This window comes from Pelodiscus sinensis, chromosome 2 (assembly GCF_049634645.1).
Source record: "Pelodiscus sinensis isolate JC-2024 chromosome 2, ASM4963464v1, whole genome shotgun sequence".
In the NCBI taxonomy this organism is placed as follows: domain Eukaryota; kingdom Metazoa; phylum Chordata; order Testudines; family Trionychidae; genus Pelodiscus; species Pelodiscus sinensis.
The window spans coordinates 4807574-4831516 of NC_134712.1; the positions used below are offsets into that span (position 1 = coordinate 4807574).

The 23943-nt window shown below is 51.1% G+C and overlaps 1 protein-coding gene across 1 annotated transcript; it reads right to left on the reverse strand.

Moving 5' to 3' along the window:
• Positions 1-373: 373 nt before the first annotated feature.
• On the reverse strand, positions 374-16744 carry LOC142827429 (uncharacterized). Its single transcript, XM_075923074.1, has 3 exons — positions 16364-16744; positions 15929-16168; positions 374-522 (listed from the first exon to the last, which is right to left on the reverse strand). Exons 1-3 carry the CDS (start codon positions 16701-16703, stop codon positions 374-376), a joined length of 729 nt encoding a protein of 242 aa, XP_075779189.1. The 5' UTR covers positions 16704-16744.
• Positions 16745-23943: the final 7199 nt, after the last annotated feature.

The following is a 23943-nucleotide window of genomic DNA, read 5'->3' on the forward strand; positions in this document are numbered from 1 at the left end:
TCCCACCCCTCTAGCCCGAATTGTGGGGCAACGTAACCAAGCCCCTAGTGGTCGTTTCTCACCCACCTGGGTTTTCCACGGAGCTTTCAATTGGTTGTGGAGTTTGTTCAAAGAGGCAGTCTGGCCACAGGATTTCCTCAACACACTCCGCCCTTAGGCAGGAGCACCCACACTCTGCCTCCACTCAGCCTTGGGTCTTACAAGCTTTGGCAAATAATGCGACCCCAGTTCTATCCGTATGGACGGACTTCGGACAGCAGCAGATTATGAGCTTTGAGTTTCTTTTTAAACAATAGTGTTCATATTTTAATAACCAGTGTGAGGTGCCCAAGCCATGGGCAAAAGGCAGAAATTGTTCTCCATTGGCATTATTCTAGATGTCTCCATTGAAGTCAATGGCGTTCCTATGGGATGATACCATTCTGCCGAAGCAGAAGTTGGTCCAGTTCTGATTAAATCTCACACTTTCTGTGTTTTTCTTCTCTAGTGCTTGTTGATACTGGGCCATGGAGCCAAATTCTCCTCTCACAGCAACATAAAAATGCAATAAATCCACTGGCTTCTCCGAAGTTACTCCAGGCTAGTGCAACTGAAGCAGAATTTGGCCCAAGAGATTGGTTTGGCCTCACCCATAAGAACAAACCAAGTGAAACTTTCCAGAATTCAAAGTTAGCTGAACTAGATCCCCAGGGGATGTCCACTGATGTATTGGGACCACTTGAGAGCCTGCATAGCTTGGTTCACTCCATTTAAATCAGCTAAGATGCTTGGAGTTCCAACAGAGTCAGTGAAAAGTGAATCAGACCAAGGGAATGTAATTTACAAGATCAGAGGAAGGAAGAAAGTGCAGGTCAGATGAAAGGCTCATGGGATTACATAAATTTGCATCTTCTTACTCCCTCTTGGTTTTTTTCCCAGGAAACCTGGGGCTTCTTGTCAGTTGCTATAGGACTTTCTTCTAGCTGCTTGGTCTGCATCAGACCTGTTTTGTCTCCATCTTCCTCTCCAGACATATAGATCCTTGGCAGGTGTGGATCACCTTAGCTCCACTGATTTCAGCTTGTACCAGCTGAGAATCTGGCCCTTAATTCCCAACTCTGGCCACTAACCAAGGCATTTAACTACCTTATACAGAAGGCCTCTCTCCAATTCTGCTTTCTCCTCTCACTCACTCAGAGGAAGTTCTCAATTCACACCAGCATGGCCCGACTCCAGCCCTCTGCAGGAAAACAGGATGTTTGTTGTGGGAGTTAGTTGACATTCTCCTGCTGCTCTTTCCTCTCTTGAAGTCACAACCCTCCATTGTGGCGTGACAAGTGGCTGCTGTTGAAATGGCTACGAGACAACTTCATGTTGGGAATGGAATAAGCAAGGAAGGGCACGCCGACCGGCGGAGAAACAAAGATTCTGTTTTCACACAAATGTCCCTGGCAATTAGACGTAATATGCTGAGGTCTCCAGGCCAGCTTCTCACAATACAAAGCATCGGGAAGCCATTCAGGTGATCAGATTGGTGCATTTTGTGCTTGGAAAATGCATTCAGTGAAAGGATGGGGAATCTGTCCTGACAGGTGGGCCCAGCTTCCAATATCTGCTCTTTAAATGGTGGGGAAGATGCTTAACAAACAGTAGTCACTTGCATTAAGGTCACGCCCTCCATCTTAAATGATCTCCGGACACTTTTTTTTTTAGAAATAAATAGAAAATGCGGGAGATGCCCCACCACCTTTGGGGTAAAAGGCAGCAGAACAATGCCACCCTACTGCATAAGGGGCAGGAACATAAGAACGGCCATACTGGGTCAGACCAAAGGTCCATCTAGCCCAGTATCCTGTCTGCCGACACTGGCCAGCGCCAGGTGCCCCAGAGAGGGTGGACCGAAGACAATGATCAAGCGATTTGTCTCCTGCCATCCCTCTCCAGCCTCTGACAAACAGAGGCCAGGGACACCATTTCTATCCCCTGGCTAATAGCCTTTTATGGACCTAACCTCCAGGAAATTATCTAGCTTCTCTTTAAACTCTGTTATAATCCTAGCCTTCACAGCCTCCTGTGGCAAGGAGTTCCACAGGTTGACTACACGCTGTGTGAAGAAGAACTTTCTTTTATTCGTTTTAAACCTGCTACCTGTTAATTTCATTTGGTGTCCTCTAGTTCTTCTATTATGGGAACTAATAAATAACTTTTCTTTATTCGCCCTCTCCACACCACTCATGATTTTATAGACCTCTATCATATCCCCCCTCAGTCTCCTCTTTTCTAAACTGAAAAGTCCAGTCGCTTTAGCCTCTTTTCATATGGGACCCATTCCAAACCCCTAATCATTTTAGTTGCCCTTTTCTGAACCCTTTCCAAGGCTTTGAAGAAAACTCCCGGGTCAAATTGAAATCGTGGGGGGAAATTGAAGTAGGCAGGATGTAATTTCCCCCATGTCTTCCTGCCCCACCCAGTCACTGTTCTCTCCCCCACCCCATACACACACCTGCCCCCTTCATTCTTCAGCATTCCAATCTGGCCTTTTCTCCCTCTTTTCTCACAGCTTCGGCATCAGCAGGGGATGGCTAAGAGAGCACAGGAGACAGGGGCTTCTTGCTCCGAGTTCCTCTGCTTGAGGCCACAGCGGTCATCAGAAGATTAGAGGAGCTACTGCAGAAAATATCTGGACAGCCTCGGCCTCCTCAGGAGGCTTTCCCCTTCCTCAGTGAGGATGGAGCATGCTCAGTCCAGTCAGCACGAGGCAGCCTCTGCTGCTCTATGGTTCATATTTGTAAGGCCCATTGAAGATATGAAGCCAAAGCTTTGGGTCAGGCCCATTAACCTGATGGTGTAAAATCTTGGGAGAAGACCTAGGCTATGTCTACACTGCAGGCTTCTTGCACAAGAACTGTTTTGCACAAGAGTTCTGGCGCAAAAGATCTTGCGGAAGAGCGCGTCCACACTGCCATGTGCTATTGCGCAACAGCGTCCATGGCAGTGTGGATGCTCTCTTGCACAAGAAAGTTCTGATGGCCCTCTACACTGCCTTCTTGCACAAGAGCTCTTGTGCAAGAGGGCTTATGCGTCATGGGGAGAGGAATAACTCTTCCAGAAGAAGCCCTGTTTTCCAATGCTGTACTGTAAATTTATTTGCGCAAGAACGCACGTGCAGTGTAGATGCTCTGCAAGTTTTTGCAGAAGAACAGCCATTTTTGCACAAAAAGCCTGCAGTGTAGATGTAGCCCCACAGTCCCCATAACACCTCTCCATGCCGGGAGCAGCGTGAGAGCTGCTGTTCGGATCACTCCAAAACAGGCAGGCCCGGTGACACTGAATTGGAGCATGTGAGGAGTCTATGGGGAGGCTGGTTCATGGCTTTCTTCCTCCGCAACTTGACGGCCCTAGGTCTATAGGAAGTGGAACAACAGATTCAGACTTTAAGGCCAGAAGGGACCATCATGATCATCTCATCTGAGCTCCTGCATGTGGCAGGCCACAGAACTTCACCCACCCACTCCTGCAGTAGATGCTTTGGTCAATATTTCAGAGGCTGAACCTCGCTGATTGCCCTGGCAAATGGCAGGAAGGCGGAGCATTAACTGGGCCAGACAAGAGGATGAATTGCACTTGGAATCAGGGATTTCAGCCACAACAGAGATTGATACGCATGAGAGGTTTCTTGCTGTCGATTCTGCAGTCTCCAGAAGAACATGCCTGATAACTTAGTAAACAACAGTTAGGTGATGCAACAGGCAAGTAATTTAGCACAGGATCCAAAATAAGTCCAATTTGTTCATCTGTAAAAAGCCACGAGTCTCAGTGTAGTGTATTCATATGACCTTACTATCTAGCTTTTATATAGTACCTTCATCAGTAGATCACAGCGCTTGAGAGAAATTCCCATTTTACAGGCAGGGAAATTGAGGTACAAACTAGTCACCTTTGCCCAAGGCCACTTATGCAGGTCAACAAGCATAGAACCAAGGTCTCTGGAATCCTAAAGTTGTGTACTATCCACTAGGCAACACTGCCTCTCATTAGTGCCTAAGGATTGCAGCTGAGAGCTGGGCCCCATTGACTAAATATGTTGGTTTTTTGATGACCTCTTACTCACTTTGAGCAAAATTCTAGGCCCACTGAAGACAAGAGGAATTTTTTTCACTGTCAACAAGGATAGGATTTCACCTCTCCTTCAGTGCCTCAGTTTCCCCATTTGGAAGATGGAGAGTATAATATTTTCCCACTTCACAGGCATTAGAGGTTGTGAAGCTTCCTACATTGCTGTTTACAACGTGCTTGAATGTCTTCGGACAGCGAGTGCCAGAGATGCGCGGAGAATTACTATGATAAAGGCACGAAACAGAAAGCATCTTTCTGTGGCTGGTTATTTTTAGGGGAACAGTTTGTCTCATTCCAGCAACACTCAAAGTTGCAGGAGGAAATAATTAAGAGAGACTCTGCCTTGCTTGGTAGAATATGGAGCTATAAATGGCTATTAGGAGTGGGGGGGGATCTGACGCAAAGCAGAAACACTGGGCTGATTTCACAGCTTTATTGTGAGTATGCCGCAGAGCAATAGAGATTGGGCCTCGGACAGACCACAATAGAAAACGTAAAAATAAAACCTCAGCGGGGGGGGGGGGGGGGGCGGGGGGCTCCAAAGCCCAGCACTGGCAACGAAAGAGTCAGGGAAAGCCTGTGGACTGACAGTCCAGCCTGCTAGACCTGCTACCGACCCCACGGATGGGGAAGGGAGATAAGAGGATAAGGCTTAGCCCAGATGGGGCAGACCAAGAATGAGGACCAAACTCTGTCCCCTTCTCTTAGGGAGAGAACCATTTGCTTGCCGGCTGAATCAGCACTCTTAGATGGGAAGAGAATTAGCTGCAGCACAGACTGTTGGAGGGGGCAGCCATGAACACAAGGGGAGCCCTACTGATGGGGTGTGGAGCAACCCTGACTTTGAGTTACGTTTCGCTGTAGGGGTTTTGGATCACCTTTGAACCTTAAATGCCCCCTAAGGGACTGTGTATGGAAGGTTGTTTTTGGCCAGGGAGCCAAGCACAGCTTTGCAAGACCTTGTTGGGATATAGATACACTGGAGGAAACCTGCTAGGTGAGTTCTGCCAAATAGGACCACAAAGGGAAGCCCACTCAGTGCTTATATAGAACTCCTTCCCTCCAGGGGACCTGGAAGAGTTCTCCCCTGCTGCTAGCTCACATTCTCCAGTCAACAACACATCGAGAGCGAGGGAGGCAGGGGGAGGTTGCAAGTGCTTTGGAGGATAGGGTCAAAATTCAAAATGATCTACACACACTGGAGAAATGGTCGGAGGTAAACAGGATGAAGTTTAATAAGGACAAATGCAAAGTGCTCCACTTAGGAAGGAACAATCCACTTCTCACATTCAGAATGGGAAGTGATTGTCTAGGAAGGAGTACGGCTGAAAGGGAACTAGGGGTCATAGTGAACCACAAGTTAAGCACGAATCAGTGTGATGCTGTTGCAAAAAAAACCAAACATGATTCTGGGAGGCATTAACAGGAGTGTGGTGAGCAAGACATGAGAAGTCATTCTTCCGCTCTACTGTGTGCTGATTAGGCCTCAACTGGAGTATCATGTCCAGTTCTGGGCACCACATTTCAGGAAACATGTGGAGAAATTGGAGAGGGTCCAGAGAAGAGCAACAAAGATGATGAAAGGTTTAGAGAATGTGAGCTAGGAGGGAAGACTGAAAGAATTGGGTTTGTGTAGGTTGGAAAAGAAAAGACTGAGGGGGGACATGATAGCAATTTTCAAGTATCTAAAAGGGTGTCACAGAGAGGAGGGGGAAATTGTTCTCCTTGGCCTCTGAGGATAGGACTAGTAACAAGGGGCTTAAACTGCAGCAAAGTCGGACATTAGGGAAAAAATCCTAATTGTCAGGGTGGTTAAACACTGGAATAAACTGAGAAGCGGTGCCCTTCTAAACCAGTCTCAACAGGTTCTTGACTGGCCATAGGTGGTCTGATTAGCCTGACTCTCTTGGTTCTGGAAGGCTGCTAATTACCTCCAGGTGTTCTAACTGACCTGATTGTTCAGCCTGCTTCTGGAAAGATCCTGCTGGTTCTAGGCCAGGCCTTGCCAGTTTACCCAGGGAACAGAGACCTACTTAATCGAGGGCTCACATACTTTCTTTCTGATAGAGATGCAGCCGTGTTAGTCTGGTGCAGCTGAAACAAAAAACAGGACTATGTAGCACTTTAAAGACTAACAAGATGGTTTATTAGGTGATGAGCTTTCGTGGGCCAGATCCACTTCTGCAGATCAAATAGTGGAAGAAAATTGTCACAACCCACAAAAGCTCATCACCTAATAAACCATCTTGTTAGTCTTTAAAGTGCTACATAGTCCTGTTTATTGTTTCATACTTTCTTTCTAGCGCTCTTTTATATCCCTCTGGCCTCACCCTGTCACAGGGATTAAAGATGCACCAACTCCAGCTATGCAATCCACAGTCCCAGTGGGCTATGAAAGGAGAACTCCCATGATCTCAGATCTGTCTTGCAGTCTCCTTGAGGCTCTCTCCCCTCCTTCAAGCTTGGCAGTCATACCTTTTTTTTTTTTTTAAAAGAGAGTTTTATATTGCTCTGAAAGCGAAAAAAGAAACTGTGGGGCCAAGGCAGCAGTGAAAGAAGTGGCAGCAGTAATGTTCAAAAAGGGAGGGAAGTGATCTAGCCACTCATGCTGTTGGGTGAGTCTTTCTCTAGAGACCTTAGTCAAGAGGAGCAGCCCTCCGTGTGAAGGGAAACATGTGAAATAATAAAGTATTAAGAGAAAATTGCCCTGTTCCAGATCTGAGGGGGTGAAGCTGCCACTATCACAGATGCACACGTTGGAGACTTACTGGAGATTGATGAAGGCAATTTTTTTAAATGCACATGGAGAGCTCCAGGATTTGATCAGTGGCAACTTTAAAATCTCCAAATTGAATCAAACTCCTGCTGTTATTTTTTATTTAATTCCCCCCACTCCCACTTCCTGCTCCCGATTCTTCTTAAAGACCCGCCCATGATGCGTGGAAAAAAATTGAAAAACTAAACTGTAGGCCTCAGCCTCAACTGGTTTAACCCTGTGGCGCTGCATTGGTTTTAATTGAGCCGGTATAAAAAAGTCGAGACATTGACGCCGTTGGGTTACTGGAACTCCTGCAGCAAGTGAGGCATTGGAAGTAAAAGACATGCTAAGCTGGTGTACATTAAGTTGGTGGTATGTGCACGCTAAAGGTCTAGAAATAGAGGGTTAAAAAAAGAGGCTAAAAAGATCGTTTTGATTTGCTATGTCTTACACGCTCTTGTTAAAAACGAGTGGTTCTGTGACACCTTAGAGACTAACCAAACTATATAGAATCATGATCTTTTGTGGGTAAAACCCACTTCATCAGATGAATTAGAGTGGAAATAACAGAAACCAGGAGAGAGATATAACATTGGCCAAACCGGACAGTCTCTACAACAAAAGATAAATGGACACAATGGACACAAATCAGACATCAGAAATGGTAACATGCATAAAATTGTGGGGGAACATTTTAACCTGCCTGGTCACTCAACCACAGATTTAAAAGTAGCCAGTCTTCTACAAAGAATTTCACTGGCCAGTTACAGAGAGACTCTGCAGAGCTGCAATTTAACTACAGATTTCACACCGCTTATCCTTGGCTTGAAAAAATACATTAACTGACTGGCACATTTCAAAGCCAATTTCTCCCACTTTTAACATCTGTAATTCCACATTAAAAGCTCTGAATGGGACATATCCAACCCACTTAATTAGCCTCATTAGCATGGGCCCTACAATTGACAGATACGTCTTCTGCTGTTATCTATAGCTATCTCTCTCTTGGCTTCTGTTATTTCCACTCCAATTCATCTGATGAAGTAGGTTTTACCCATGAAAGCTCATGACTTTATATATATTGCTTTATCTTTAAAATGCCATAGGATTACTCGTTGTTTTTAAAGTTACAGAGTAATACAGCTACTCCTCTGAGAGCCTCTTGTTAAATTCTTTTACTGCTACACCTTTACTGACCAGGTGTGTGGTGGGATTTACCCCATTTACTATTTCTTAGATTTAATACCAGTTAGACTTGTAGAGCTATGTACTGGTGAGTTCAATGAAGCAATGCAAATTATATGATCTGAAATCTGTCCCCTCATGGCCAGTTATACCCTTTCACAGAAACACTGAACTACCTTACTACACATCAGGCCTCAATATACTCCATCCTGTCATTTACCCTGATCTAACATTATGCTAATGTCACAGACTTTCACTCCTGTTTTACACCAGTGTGGCTGAGATCAGAGTCCCTCCCGAGGGGGGAAAACAAGTTATGTGCTGCTCAGGAATTAGTTGACATTCTCCTGCTGCTCTTTCCTCACTTGAAGTGGCCACCTTCTATTGTGGCGTGACAAGTGGCTGCTGTTGAAATGGAGACCCGGCGACTTCACGTGGGGAATGGAATAAGCAAAGAGGAGCACGCTGCACAGCAGAGGAACAAAGACTCTGTTTTCACACAAATGTCGATAGCAATTAAAAATAATGAGCCGAGGTCCACTTGCCAGCTTCTCATAATACAACGCATCAGGAGGCCATTCAGGTGAACAGAACTGTGCATTTTGTGTCCAGAAAATACGTTCAGCAGAAGGATGGGGGATCGCATCCCAACCAGTATAGCTGCACTCTAAATGGAGGGGAAGATGCTTAGCTAATAACAGTAGCTTGCATTAATCACAGAATCCTAGAATCCCAGGGCTGGAAGAGACCTCAGGAGTCATTGAGTCCAGTCCCCTGCCCAAGGCAGGACCAACCCCAACTCAATCATCTCAGCCAGGGCTTTGTCCAGCTGGGACTTTAACACCTCTAGGGATGGTGATTCCACCCCCTCCCTAGGGAACCCATCCCAGTGCTTCACCACCCTTCTAGGGAAATAGTTTTTCCTAATTTCCAACCTAGACCTCCCCCACTACAACTTGAGACCATTGCTCCTTGTTCTGCCATCTGCCACCACTGAGAACAGCCTCTCTCCAGCCTCTTTGGAACCTCCCTTCAGGAAGTTGAAGGCTGCTCTCAAATCCCCCCTCACTCTTCTTTTCTGCAGACTAATTAAGCCCAAATCCCTCAGCCTCTCCTCCTAGGTCATGTGCTCCAGCCCCCTCATCATTTTGGTTGCCCTCCACTGGAATTTCTCCAATGCATCCAATCCTTTCTGTAATGGGGATGGCGGGGGGAGAATTGGACGCAATACTCCAGATGAGGCCTCACCAGTGCTGAATAAAGGAGAAATAATCACTTCCCTAGATCTACTGGTATGCACCTACTAACGCATCCCAAATATGCCACCCTGTGGAAGCATACTTTGCCACCAGATGGACCATCAAAATGATTGAGCTGTTTAGATCCCTAGCTCAGTCTGCTACCACTGGTAAGAGTAGAAGGCTGTTATTGTCTGTGTGGCCCTGCCATTAGCAGGGGATGGAGTCACATGCTGTGCCGGGTGGGTTCACAGTTGTTTGCTGGCTGCAAGGGAGTGTAGAGATTCAGGGACCACAAATTCAATCTCAGATTCTGTGGGGGAGTGTGCTCTAGTGTTTATATTCTTCTGTCCCTGACTGTGGCAGCATTTCTTGGTCCCCTTCTGCTCCTAAATGCCCCCTACCCACCTCCTACTGATGTCCCCAATCCCTCCCGGACACCTCCACCTGTCCCATAACCCACTCCTCACTTCTGCCTTAATTTGACCCAGCTCCTCCTTGTGCTACTCCTGCTGTTCCCTTCCCCCATCTTTTCTTTCCTCCCCCACTCCATTCTTCTCCCTTCTGCAATCTGACAGGCTCCTTCCTCCAACTCAAGGGCACCACTAGAGGAGACAAGTTCCCTGCTCCCAGGTCCAGTACCACAGCAGGCACTGGGGCCTGACAGAACCCATGGCAGGGGGAATTTTTGCAGCTGTGAGATTTTGCATGGTCAGTCACTCCGTGGGGATGGTACATACAGGGTCCAGTCATATCCAGGAAGGAGTGGAGCAGGAGACATCTCTCTCTGGGTATGTCTACATTACCCTCCTAGTTCGAACTAGGAGGGTAATGTAGACATACCGCACTTGCAAATGAAGCCCGGGATTTGAATTTCCCGGGCTTCATTTGCATAAGCGGGGAGCCGCCATTTTTAAAACCCCGCTGGTTCGAACCCCGTGCAGCGCGGCTACACGGGGCTCGAACTAGGTAGTTTGGACTAGGCTTCCTATTCCGAACTACCGGTGTACCGAACCATGAGGTGTACTGGTAGTTCGGAATAGGAAGCCTAGTCCGAACTACCTAGTTCGTGCCCCGTGTAGCCGCACTGCACGGGGTTCGAACCAGCGGGGTTTTAAAAATGGCGGCTTTCCGCTTATGCAAATGAAGCCCGAGAAATTCAAATCCAGGGTTTCATTTGCAAGTGCGGTATGTCTACATTACCCTCCTAGTTCGAACTAGCGGGATAGTGTAGACATACCCTCTGGGAGTAGTGCATGTGCAGTCCACTCACACGTAGGAGCTGTGTGGGGGTTGCAGCTAGCCCTGTGAGCCATACAACATGGTCTGGACGGAAAGGCACACAAGCCTAAGGTCCTTTGCCCACTTCTTTGGTGCATTATCAGGTTTATCACATGACGGTTTGCTCTGAGATCCCTGGGTGGAAGACACTATAGAAATGTCAATTATTAATCTGTGACATGGGTGCTAATGTGGGGTGTGACGGGGTGTAGCCGCCCTGCCCTGGGGCTGAAGGAGTTGACCTGGCACAGCTGGCTGAGAGGGGCCCCACCCCCACGGCCCCACTGGACATGCTCCAACGGGAGGCTAGCTATATAAGCCTCTGGAGTTGCTCAGTCAGGCCTGACTGCCGCAGAGGAAGGAGGTGCTGTAGGAGCTCCTGCGGAGGAAGCACAACCAGGCCAAATAGCAGCAGCCCGGCCAAGAGGGACAGCCGTAGAAGCCTCTGGACTAGAGGGTGAAGACAGAGAGGACTTCTTATAAGGACTTCTGGGCGGGAAACTGATCCCCAAGAGCTCAGCATGATGCGATAGGATTCCCTGCTGAGCCGTAGACCCCACCACTACTGACAGGGCCCTGGCTAGGACCAAGATGAGAGGGTGGGCCTGGGTATCCTGTCAGATATCCTCATGCAGGGGAGTTGTGTATGGCCATTGGGACGTACTACCCTGATCCCAGAGTAACTATCTATTGACTCGGAGGCCGCTGGGCTGTCCTGTGTGTAAACTCTCACGCCTCTAAGACAGTGGTCCCCAACACGGTGCCTGCGGGTGCCATGGTGCCCGCAGGGGCATTTATGTGCACCCGCCAAGTGCTTGGGGCTGGCCTGGGGCACGTGGCACATGCATGGTGCCAGAGCCGGCCCTGGGCTCATGGCGCACGGTAAGCGCCGGCCCCCAGAGCACCACGGATTGGCCACCCGTGCTCTGGGCGTGAGGTGCATGCAGGGAGCGCCGGCCCTGGGCGTGGCACTTGGGGGGGGGCACCGGCCCCGGGCGCGCAGCACTTGGGGGGGGGGGGTGCCGGTCCCGGGCGTGCGACAAATTTGCCGCCCGCACTCCAGGTGCACAACGCTTGGGGGGGGGGGGGGGCGCTGGCCCCAGGCGCGTGGTGCTTGGGGTGGGGCGCCAGCCCCGGGCACGCAGCCCTTGGAGGGGGCCCCGGGCGCGTGGCGCATCTGGGGACCCCATCCCCGGGCACGCGGCTATGGGGGGGCCCAACCCCCAGGCATGCAAGTGTCCCCACCCTCTGGCGCCTGGCGGGTGAACGGCCATACCCCCGGCACCCGGAAACCTGAAATGGTTGGGGACCACTGCTCTAAGACATCCTGTGTGTAAATACTGACGCTGTTGGGCAGTGATACCCGGAGTGCAGGAGGACTGCATACCAACTAAGGCCACTGGGCTGTGCTCCCTAAATACATGGGGATCTCATATCGACTGAGGCTGACGGGCCGCATTCTGTATAGACTCTGAGGCTGCTGGGCTGTATTGTATACAAACTCTGAGGCCACTGGGCTGCACGGTATATAGACTCTGGAGCCGCTAGGCTGTGTTACCCTGAACGAAAGGGGGAATGTTTGGACTCTGTGGCCACTGGGCCATACTGCCTTGAGCACAAGTCACAATACACAGACTTCAAGGCCACTCTATCTCGAACATGAGTCCAAGGGGCTGCAGCAGACTTTCATCACCCTCCCTGGCACCCCTTGAAAGGGGGGAATAAGATGAATTCTAGACAAGGAAAGAAATAGCTAGTGTTCTAGGATTCTATGAAATATAGAACTGGAAGGGACCTTGAGAGGTCATCAAATCCAGTCCCCTGCCCTTGCAGCAGGATCAAGCACCATCTGGATCATCCCTGACAGGTATCTCTCTAACAGCCTCTTAAATATCTCCAGTGATTAACATAAGAATGGCCGTACTGCATCAGACCAAAGGTCCATCTAGCCCAGTATCCTGTCTGCCGACACTGACCAGCACCAGGTGCCCCAGAGAGGGTAGACCGAAGACAATGATCAAGCGATTTGTCTCCTGCCATCCCTCTCCAGCCTCTGACAAACAGAGGCCAGGGACACCATTTCTATCCCTTGGCTAATAGCCTTTTATGGACCTAACCTCCAGGAAATTATCTAGCTTCTCTTTAAACTCTGTTATAGTCCTAGCCTTCACAGCCTCCTCTGGCAAGGAGTTCCACAGGTTGACTACACGCTGTGTGAAGAAGAACTTTCTTTTATTAGTTTTAAACCTGCTACCTGTTAATTTCATTTGGTGTCCTCTAGTTCTTCTATTATGGGAACTAATAAATAACTTTTCTTTATCAGCCCTCTCCACACCACTCATGATTTTATAGACCTCTATCATATCCCCCTCAGTCTCCTCTTTTCTAAACTGAAAAGTCCCAGTCGCTTTAACCTCTCCTCTTATGGGACCCCTTCCAAATTCCTAATCATTTTAGTTGCCCTTTTCTGAACCCTTTCCAAGGCCAAAATATCTTTTTTGAAGTGATTAACATAAGAACGGCAGTAGTGGGTCAGACCAAAGGTCCATCTAGCCCAGTATCCTGTCTGCCAACAGATTGAGACACCACAACCTCTCTAGGCAATTTATTCCAGTGTTTGACCACCCTGACGGGCAGGAAGTTTTTCCTAATGTCCAACCTAAACCTCCCTTGCTGCAATTTAAGCCCATTGCTTCTTGTGCCATCAGAGGGCAAGGAGAAAAAATTTTCCTCCCTCCTTGTAACACTTTTTTAGATACTTGAAAACTGCTCTCATGTTCTCTCTGTCTTCTCTTTTCCAAACTAAACAAATACAATTCCTTCAGTCTTTTTGCATAGCTCATGTTTTCTAGACCTTTAATCATTTGTGTTGCATTTCTCTGGGCTTTCTCCAATTTCTCCACATCTTTCCTGAAATGTGGTGCCCAGAATTGGGCACAATGCTCCAACTGAGGCCTAATTTGTGCATTGTGGAATGGAATAATTACTTCCCATGCCTTGCTCACAACGCTCCTGTTAATCCCCAGGGCAGGATGTGTTTGTTGGTCTTATGAAACTAGGATTCTACCATCTTTCCTGGGCTGTTTGAACCTACTAGCTTACCCAGGGTACGTCTACACTACAGCTCTAGTTCGAACTAACTTAGTTCGAATTAGTTAATTCGAACTAAGCTAGTTCGAACTAACGCATCTAGAACTAAAAACTAGTTCGAACTAGCGTTTTGCTAGTTCGAACTAGCGCGTCCACACTGATTGGATGCAGGGGGGGCATTTAAGGGCAGCTGAAACTGGTTCTGGCAGGGCATCAGGTCAGCAGTTGCGTTGTGTGGCTGCTGTCTGAGGCTATCTGAGGCTCGTGCTTAAAGGGACCCCCCTGGACAGCCGGTTCTCAGCTTTTCCTGCTTGCTTGCCAACCTCGCCGAGGGACAGCAAAGCGTCGGTCTCTGTGCCCGTCTGTGTCGGTGCTTCCCTTCGGGGGGGCCGCCGCAGGTGGCAACATGGAGCCACGGCTCGCCCTGCACCTTCTGGTGCACGTTCTGGACTTGCTGCTGCAAGCCTGCCAGCAATGGCTCGAGGCTGCCTGGCACCACCTGGGGAACGTCAGCCTCCTGCCTCTCCGCCTGGCCGCCCTGGGGGCCGTGGAGGAGCCGCGGCGGCGCCCTGGCACTGGCGTGCCCCGCCGCATCTGGCGTCTGGACACCAGCAGTGACTGGTGGGACCGCATCGTCCTGGAGCGCTGGAACGACCGACAGTGGACCCAGAACTTTAGGATGAGGAGGGACACCTTCCTGGAGCTCTGCGAGTGGCTCGCCCCTGCTCTGCAAAGAAGGGACACTCGCATGAGACCCGCCATCCCCCTCCAGAAGCGGGTGGCCATCGCCCTATGGAAGCTCTCCACGCCGGACAGCTACCGATCCGTCGGGAACCAGTTCGGCGTGGGGAGATCCACCGTCGGAGCAGTGCTCATGCAGGTACGGCGCTCGTCGGCCACCGAGCCGGGGGGGAGGGGGGCTGCGAGGAGGGGATGGGCCGCCCCAGGGACAAAGGGGGGGGCGGGAGGAGGCGAAAGCGCCCCGCACCGGAGGGGTCGGGCTGTCCCGGCCGTACTACACGCCGCCAGGGGGGTTGCTTCCGGGAGTGGGGCGCGGGGCACTGCCAAGACACGCACGCTCCCAGCCACCCAGGCGCCCCACTGATTGGCGCTTTGCTGTGTCTCTCTCCGCAGGTGGTCAAGGCCATCAACCGGGTGCTGCTCCGCAGGGTGGTCCGCCTCGCCGACCCGGACGCCGTCATCCGGGGATTCGGCGCCCTCGGCTTCCCCAACTGCGGGTGGGCCATCGACGGGACGCACATCCCCATCCGTGCCCCGGAACACCAGGCGTCCCGTTACATGAACCGCAAGGGGTACTTCTCCGTCATCCTGCAGGCCGTGTGTGACCACCGGGGACAGTTCACGGACATAAATGTGGGCTGGTCCGGCAAAGCACACGACGCACGGGTGTACCGCAACTCCTCCGTGTGCCAGCAGCTGCAGGACGGGACCTTCTTCCCCGACCGCCACATCAGGGTCGGGGACATGGACATGCCCGTCTGCCTGGTGGGGGATGCCGCCTACCCACTGCAGCCCTGGCTCATGAAGCCCTACACGGGGCACCTCAATCCCTCCCGCCAGGCCTTCAATAACAGGCTGAGCAGGGCCCGCATCGTGGTGGAGGGGGCCTTCGGGCGACTGAAAGCCCGCTTTCGATGCCTCCTCACCCGTCTGGACCTGGCCGAGCACAACATCCCTCCCGTGGTGGCGGCATGTTGTGTGCTCCACAATTTGTGTGAGCGGAAGGGGGAGGCTTTCCTGCCAGCCTGGATGGCTGAGGCTGACCGCATGGCTGGACACTACGGTCAGCCCCGCACCGCCGCCATCCAGGAAGCCCAGCGGGGGGCCGTCCGGATCTGGGAAGCCCTGTGGGAGAGCTTCCTGGTGGAGGAGGACTGACCTCTCCCTGCATGCCCCACCGGGGCCTTCTTCCACCCTACCCCCCCCTTCCCCTCCCTACCTACTGTCAAATAAAGACACCTGTTTTTCAAACAAAAACATCTGTTTATTTCACAGAACTGGGGTGGGGGGAGGGAGGAATGAAGGTGGGAGAAGGGAGGGGGAAACCTGGGATGAGGGAGCTGGAAGGGGAGGGGAGGGAAGGGAGGAAGGGAAAGGAAAGCTCAGGGATGGGAGTCCGGCTGCCTCTCCCGTCTCGCCACACTGCGGGTCCGGGGGCGTCGGTGGGGAATGGAGGGGGGGGCAGAGGGGACAGGGGGTGTGGAGGAAGCAGAAGCGGGAGCAAGAGGGGGAGCAAGAGGGGGAGGAGGAAATGGAAAGCGGTCCAGCAGGCTCTGGAGGTGGCCTCGCAGGGCACGGGCCTGCTCCTCCAGGGCCTCCAGACTCCTCCGGCGCAGCCTGAGGTCCTCCTGGACCCAGTGGTCCTGGAGACGGAGCTGTCGGTCCAGGAACCGGAGATGCCGCCTCTGGTAGTCCTCCTGGTTCCTGGCTGTCCTGCTTGCCCGGGCGCGGGCAGCTGCTGCAGGCGGTGTGGTGCGCCCTGCAGGCCCAGGTGCTGCAGCTGTGGTGCAAGAAGACCAGCGGTCAATTTCCCCAGGGGCCCAGGTGTGTGAAACCCAGCTCCCCTCTGCAAGGCCAGGGCCCCTGTAGGATCCCCAGCTGCTGCTCCGTGGTGGGCAAGGCCCAGGCGCACGGTCCCGGGGCTCCCTCTCGCCCCAGCCCCCCGTACACATAAGGGGAACACGAGGGTACTCACAGGTGGACGCCTCCCCGGCCTCTGACGATGCAGGCGAGCGGCTCTGTGGGGTGCCTCGGGGGTCCCGGGTCCTGGGCAGGCTGGCGGCAGGCTCCTGGCTCTCAGAGCCCTCTTCCTCCGTCTCCAGGAGCGGTCCCTCTGCCCCGGGGTCAATCACGTCCTGGGGGGCAGGGACGGCATGAGGCCCCAGGATGCGGTCCAGGGCATGGAAGTGGGGGCAGGCCTCCGGGTCGGCCCCTGGCAGGCAAGCCCGGGAGTAGGACTGCCGCAAGTCTTTAATCTTGCAGCGCACCTGCTCCCGGCTGCGCTGGTGGCCCCTGGCGGCCAGGCTGGCAGCCATGCGTCCGTAGACGGCCGCGTTCCGGTGGCTAGTGCGGAGATCGTGGACATTGGAGGCTTCCCCCCAAACCTCGATGAGGTCCACGATCTCCACACTTGACCAGGCGGGCGCCCGCCTTTTGCGCCCCCGGGCAGGCTCCCGGGAGCCGCCAGGCTGGTCGTGGGGAGCAGTGGAGGGCTGGGAGCCCTCGGATGGCTGGCTCATCCTGTGGCAGGTGCAGGCTGTGCAGGCACGGGTGCTTGCAGCCTTGCAACTGGCACAAAGTGAGTAGCCAGCCCGTGGCCCTTTAAGGGCTCCGGGGCCGGGAGGGGGGCAATAGAGTTTCCCTGGTGTTGGCCAGAGTGGCCACCAGGGAAACCTGGGAAGCCTTAGCCTCCCACTAGTTCGAACTAAAGGGCTACACAGCCCTTAGTTCGAACTAGCTAGTTCGAACTAGGCGTTAGTCCTCGTAAAATGAGGTTTACCTAGTTCGAACTAAGCGCTCCGTTAGTTCGAATTAAGTTCGAACTAACGGAGCGCTAGTGTAGCGCCTAGGAAAGTTAGTTCGAACTAACGTCCGTTAGTTCGAACTAACTTTCTAGTGTAGACATACCCCCAGTGACTAAGGATTGTTGTATCTCCAATGTACTCCCTAGCATGTTAAGCATTAATAGCTCCTTCATGCCCAGGGTTGACACAGATCTGGGAAGACCTGTGAAAAGCCTAGAACATGGGGCAATTCAGTTCACCTGGCATCATCTGCAGGAGAAACCTGGAACGACTGTACCAGACAACAGCCGGACATCTTCCTGGAGGGCTCTTTCCACCCAGCTGCTTGCTGAAAAGCCAGCAAGGTCAGAAGCTGCTGCAAATGCAGTCCTAGGAAACCAGCCAGGTGTGCTAAATAAAACAGAAGCTGGTGACAAGTGATCTTAATGTGGTCTGATCAGAGACGATGCCAAGAGAAGGCTCCAAAAACATGGCTCGGGAAAACAGGAGCACAGGGAAGAATCTGGGTTCAGCTTGCACAGGCAGTCTCACTTCCGTGGCCAAGAACAGGTGCCAGGGTAGCAAGCCTACCTACAGGGAGGGGGAAAGGGGCAATTGCCCCGGGGACCCGGTGATTCAAAGGTTCCCAGCTGCCACCTCTCCTTGCAGCAGGGGTGGCAGCCAACGCTCCAGTCCCTTTAAATATCCACTGGAGTGCTGTGAGGCATGCGATGGGCAGCTCTGAGGTCTGCCTGGTCCTGCCTCTAGCCCCGCCCCTTGATCATAGGGCCACACCCCTTCTGGGAGCGTGGAACCAGCCCCTCCTGTAACCAGGCCCAAGGTCCCACAGAGGCTGTCAGCTCCTCTGCAGGATGGTAATCGTCCCTCCCGTTCAATCGGAGGTGGTATCCTGCCTAGTTTGAGAGGTCCTGAGGGAGTGTGTGTGGGGGGGGAGGGAGTTTTACATTATAGAAAAGGCTGAGAGCCACTGACCTACCAAATGCAAATGTCACGCTCATAGTGAAGCCTGACCTGACGTATAGACACCCAAGCATTAGTCTAGAGCAGCGATGGGCAACCGAGGCTAGTGAGTGGGCCGCATGAGTTGCCTTCCTTCATCTGAGTGGGCCGCAAGATTGGAATCGGGCGTGTGCACTAGCCGTGACGCCATTAATAAGATTAAATACACTCAGTACATGCCGAATATGGCCTAGCAAGTGGTAGAAATGTGTAACCGTTCCTGTAGGAATAGAACTGTCATCAGTTTAAAATAGTAACACAAAGTTACTTGACGTCATATTCAGATTAAACGACCGGCAAAAGCAGCATTAAAAAAAGCACAGCCTTCCAGGTCCGCCCGTGTTGTAACCAAGAGAGTCTCCCACGATAGGGTACTTTTGCCCACTGAGCTCATGTACCGAGAACTTGGGGGTGCTCATGGAACCGTAGCAGCACTGAGAGTGGCTGCCGAGGGAGCGCCCGGCTGTCGCCGTCAGTGTGGGTGCAACCAGTACACACCTCACGTCACGTGCCCTGGCTTTACGTGCGAGTCACTTTAGTAACACCAGTAGGAAAAAATACACCGATAGAAACCAGTGGTATCTGGCCACCGTGCATGTGGGCCTGGTGAGCAAAATGTCTCACGGGCCACACATAGAACCCGGATGGGCCACAGGCAGCCCACGGTCCACAGGTTGCTTACCACTGGTGTACAGCCTAGAGCCCTGGAATTTTAAATTTCCTCCTTTCGTGAAGAACATAACATAAGAACGGCCATACTGGGTCAGACCAAAGGTCCATCTAGCCCAGTATCCTGTCTGCCGACAGTGGCCAGCACCAGGTGCCCCAGAGAGGGTGGACCGAAGAAAATGATCAAGCAATTTGTCTCCTGCCATCCCTCTCCAGCCTCTGTGTGAGGGGGTCACTCACCACCATAGCAGGGGTCCGTCGTCTGCCCCCGGAATCAGCCCATTCCGCCGGCCGGGCCTCCGCTCACGTGGCGTTCCCCTCTGGACTCCTCCGGTCACGTCGTTCTCTTCGCTACACTGCCCTCCGGCAGTGCCCAAGTCACTCGCTCTGAGCCCCCCTTCCAGGGGTCGGTGTCTCTCCAGCAGGCCTTGCCGCAGGCCTAGCAGGCTGGCCAGTTGGCTGTCCGAGCTCCCTGGCCCAGCCTGACTCTCTAGCCCTGCCCTAGCTCCAGGGAGCGTCCTGCTCCCTCGGCAGCCAGGCTCACACTGCCTTCTCTGAAGCAGCCCTTCCCTTTTATGGCTCCCAGCTGGGCCTTAATTGGCCAACGCTGCCCAGCTGGGCTGAACTCCCCAGGCCTGCTCCAGGCTGGGGTTTGGCTCTTAAAGGGCCAGTACATGGCAGCTGCCCTGTTACACTCTGACAAACAGAGGCCAGGGACACCATTTTATCCCCTGGCTAATAGCCTTTTATGGATCTAACCTCCATGAAATTATCTAGCTACTCTTTAAACTCTATCATAGTCCTAGCCTTCACAGCCTCCTTTGGCAAGGAGTTCCACAGGTTGACTACACGCTGTGTGAAGAAGAACTTCCTTTTATTAGTTTTAAACCTGTTACCCATTAATTTCATTTGGGGTCCTCTAGTTCTTCTGTTTAGGGAACTAATAAATAACTTTTCTTTATCGGCCCTCTCCACACCACTCATGATTTTATAGACCTCTATCATATCCCCCCTCAGTCTCCTCTTTTCTAAACTGAATTACACTGAATAACACTGAGTTCCTGTAAGTGCTCCACTCCCTTTCCACTAGTCCAAGAGGAATTTCAAAGGACCAGGGCTTTGCAAGAGACACAGGACATAGACCAGGACATATTTTACTCCCAAATCACACCCCTCGACTGCATTAGCTAAATAAACAGCTTTGTTAGCTCAGTAATGGGAACAGATGTAGGATTTGATTCCACAGCGCCACCCTACAGTTCCCAGATCATGGGAGTGGCTTAGAAAATGAAGGAAGGTCCAATCTGGTTCCAAACTTTGGGTTCAGGCCTGTCTCTGGTAAGAACAGACATGGGCCAGAGATCAAGTGAGGCCTTGAGGTCAAGATTCCATATTTGATGTCTAATTGCAGGAGACCTGCAGATTTTTGAACCGTTTCCTGACATTAAGTCCCGTGCACAGCAAATATTAAGGAACCCTCCCTCACTGTTGATGTGCAGTGACTTTCTTAAAGTTACTTTTAAGGGGATTATAATATAGTACAGGACCACACAATGCTTTTAAATTTATGTACATTTATACCTGTATATAATCCGATTGTACATAACCAGATTTGCAAGAAATGAGACTGTAGTTGATGGAAACAACTGATTGGCCACCTACTGCTTGGCATAATCTACTGTCAGGACAGCAAGAGCTGCAAAAAGCAATAAAAGTGATAGGATCTGAGTTAATTCTAGTGAAATCTAAACATCAACTACAGTGACGAAAGTAAGTGTAACTCACCCGGCCACTATGGGAGATGAAGAAAAATTAAATGGAAAGCCATAAAGCACCCCGGAGAAAGGAAAGGGACAAGCAAATTACCTGCAACAAGCAAGATATTGTAACAAATCGATGGCCAGCTAGGGCTTCACATTTGTTACGGATGCGGCATCGAGTAGGCAGTTGAAACTTTGCAGCAACAGTGGGGACTCAAACTTACACCTGCCCGATCAAAAGCCCCGTGATGTCTATAGCAGTCTCTAGATTGACTTCCATTTTCTTTCAGTCAGACTGCTAAGGCATAGGTCCCTATCACATGGGCTAAAGGAAAATCTCTTGATGCTGTAGCAGTACGTGGTCCATGACCCACAGGGAGAGCGTTGAGTCTGTCCTGGAGAGGGCAGCAGTAAGAGTATGCTGGCTAATTCAATGCAATGTGTATAAAAAGAAAACAAGCGTGCAACCCCAACTATCTGAACTCCAATTGACTAAAACCAAAAGTCAGTACCATCACTCGGAGCTACAGTGGAAGAGAGGTGCTGGGATAGGCCAGAGGGGTGTAGGAAGAGAAAAGGCTGAAAGTAATACACCTGCATAGTTGTCAGGTTCTTTGAGATGTAAGAAAGAAATTTTATGTGGAAGAAGGGAAGTTGGCCAGGGAGCTCAGGAAAAAGACAGCCAGCTAGGTAGGGCAGGAAGGAAGCGAATTGTTCAGAAAGTTACAGCTGACAAGAAAGGAACTTACTTGAGCATGGATTAATGTGCTGTCCCTGAGACTCACGACTTGCTGCAAAATTGGAAATTAGACACCAGAAGCCAGGGACCATCCAACATGCACCAGAGATAAATAAAAGTTGCAGGTCAGTGCAGAATGTAGAGAGGAAGACAAGCCTCACGCTTGACGTGAAGTCCTAAAGCAGGGGTGGACCGTCTCTGCTAGGCAGGCTAATGAACTGGCTCCGGAACCGGAACCAGACTAGGGACTTGCTCCGGAACTGGACCAGGAAGAGTCAATAGAGACCTGCTATGTCCTAGCAGTGGCAATGAAAGCTGTAGTGCAGTCTCCCAATGTCTGGTTTTGCCCGACACACCCCTCCTGCATGTCTCAGTCCTAGCAGAAGTGAGAAAAAAAGCTGTTAACCCCCAAGTCCCCTTTGGGTTACAGCACCAGGCAATGCGGGGACAAAACAGCTGTATTCTTGCCATGAGGCTGAGAGAGACGCCCAAACTCCTGAGTGGCGTTTCCTAGAGCGCAAGGAAGCCCAGGTCCTGGGAAAGCATACGTCTGCTGCCCCATTTCGACAGCAACCTATCCTTTACAAACCCACACTGTGTTCCCAGGACCCTACCACCAGCCCCGGGTCCTACCACCAACCCCGGGGTTCAAGCCACCGGCCTTGGAGGCTCCGTTGCCACTCAGGGCCCTGTCACTGGCCCAAGGCTCTGCCCTTGGCCTCGGCCCAGGCCTACTCAGCAATGGCGTCCGGTCCATCCATTCCGGGAGAGTTGGCATGGCAGCCCACGTGTGATCCCCGCCTGGGGTGGTGAGGAGTATAAACAGGTGGGGGGAGGGGGACACAGCCAAGAACCCCCACTGTAAAAATAGTTCCAGTGCCACAGACTGCAGGGAAACATCCATGAGGAAAATATGGACACTGGCTACAGAATAATGAACATGTGCTAACGAATCAGCTTCTTCAACGGCATGCAGCTCCACGGGAGATTGCCCAATGCTCCTTGGGTGGCCAAGGAAGCAGGACAGTGGGAGCAGCAGCCCGTGCAGGTAACGGAGGAAGTGTGTGAGCACTAGGAGCCAGGCACATTCAGTCAAGGGGAGAGATTTATGGAACAATGTTCCAGGGGCGATTGGGCAAGCCCAGAGTCTGATCATCCTTTGGAAATGTTGCCCAACTTTCCTGGTTGAAAAGGCCTTTCCACCATTAGAGCAACACCCCTTCTACCTAAAACACCACAAACTAACTAAAACCCTGAACCAAATCAACCTTATACAAACGCCAACACTCCGCAACCGTCCCTATGTTCTGTGTTTGTACAGCACCCGGCACAATGGGCTTCTGCGCTACACGTCAAGCTCCCTAGGGCTCCGACAATAAAAACCACTACGACTAACAACGCCCTGATACATTTTAAAAAATAAACCCCAAAACCTTACTACATGCAAAATTTTGATCCCAGAAACAGAGACAGGCCAGAGACTTTGTGGGATCCACAAAGGGCTTTACTATTGCTATTGATTGTATATGGAATTTGATACTCTGGTAATGGGCACCATTATAAACACCTCGGAAAGTAAGATCTACCAAAACCAGGAATCATAGAATCATAAAATACTAGGACTGGAAGGGACCTTGAGAGGTGATCGAGTCCAGTCTCCTGCCCTCATGGCAGGACCAAATACTGTCTAGACCATCCCCGATAGACATTTATCTAACCTACTCTGAAATATCTCCAGAGATGGAGATTCCACAACCTCCCTGGGCAATTTATTCCAGTGTTTGACCATCCTGACAGTAGGAACTTTTTTCTAATGGAAGACAGCACGGACAACAGAGAGGATGAAAGGAGCCTGAGTCAACCCAGTCCACAGTGGATGAGAGGGACACCACCATTATGTAATATTTAAATATGGAGTGGAGCATCTGCTGATAAAATTGGCAGATGACATGAAGCTGGGAGGGATTGCAAGCCCTTTAGAGGGCAGGATCCAAAGGCAAAACAAGGCTGACAAAATGGAAAATTGATCTGACACATGCAAAGCACACTTAGGCTGTGTCTACACTGCCCCCGTTTTGCGCAAAAAATATCCAAATGAGGCGAAGCGTGGAATATCGCTGGTCCTCATTTGCATAATTAATGAGGCTCCGTTTTTGCTCAAGAGACTTTTGCACAAAAAGGAGCTGTCTACACAGCTCGGTTTTTGCACAAAAAAGCCCCTCTTGCACAAGAGCTGTTTTTCCTAAAAAAAAAAATGCAGAAGAATGGCTCTTGCTCAAGAAGGGTATTTTGCACAAAAAGGAGGTGTATAGATGGCTCCTTTTTGTGCAAAAGTCTCTTGCTTAAAAATGGAGCATCATTGATTATTCAAATGAGGCACAGCGATATTCCACGCTTCTCCTCGTGCATATTTCTTGCGCCAAACGGTGATACAAGCAACTGCTCCCCTTACACTGCCATTTTATAGCTGGGTTCTGTGCTGTACGTCCTCTTCCAACTCCTGTTTACTTACCCTCTAATATTTCTGAGGATCACAGAGTCTCCCAAAATTGAGTAGTATCTCTGAATAGCACTGAAGTAGTGA

What these genes read in the sequence shown, in the direction of transcription:
- LOC142827429 (XM_075923074.1), bottom strand. Translation starts at nt 16,703, where the DNA reads ATGGCTGCCAGCCTGGCCGCCAGGGGCCACCAGCGCAGCCGGGAGCAG. An exon ending in GGCCGGGGAGGCGTCCACCT is followed by an intron (nt 16,169 to 16,363) that starts GTGAGTACCCTC and finishes CTTGCACCACAG; the next exon opens with CTGCAGCACCTGGGCCTGCA. An exon ending in CCTCCAGAGCCTGCTGGACC is followed by an intron (nt 523 to 15,928) that starts GCTTTCCATTTC and finishes TTGCTGTGAGAG; the next exon opens with GAGAATTTGGCTCCATGGCC.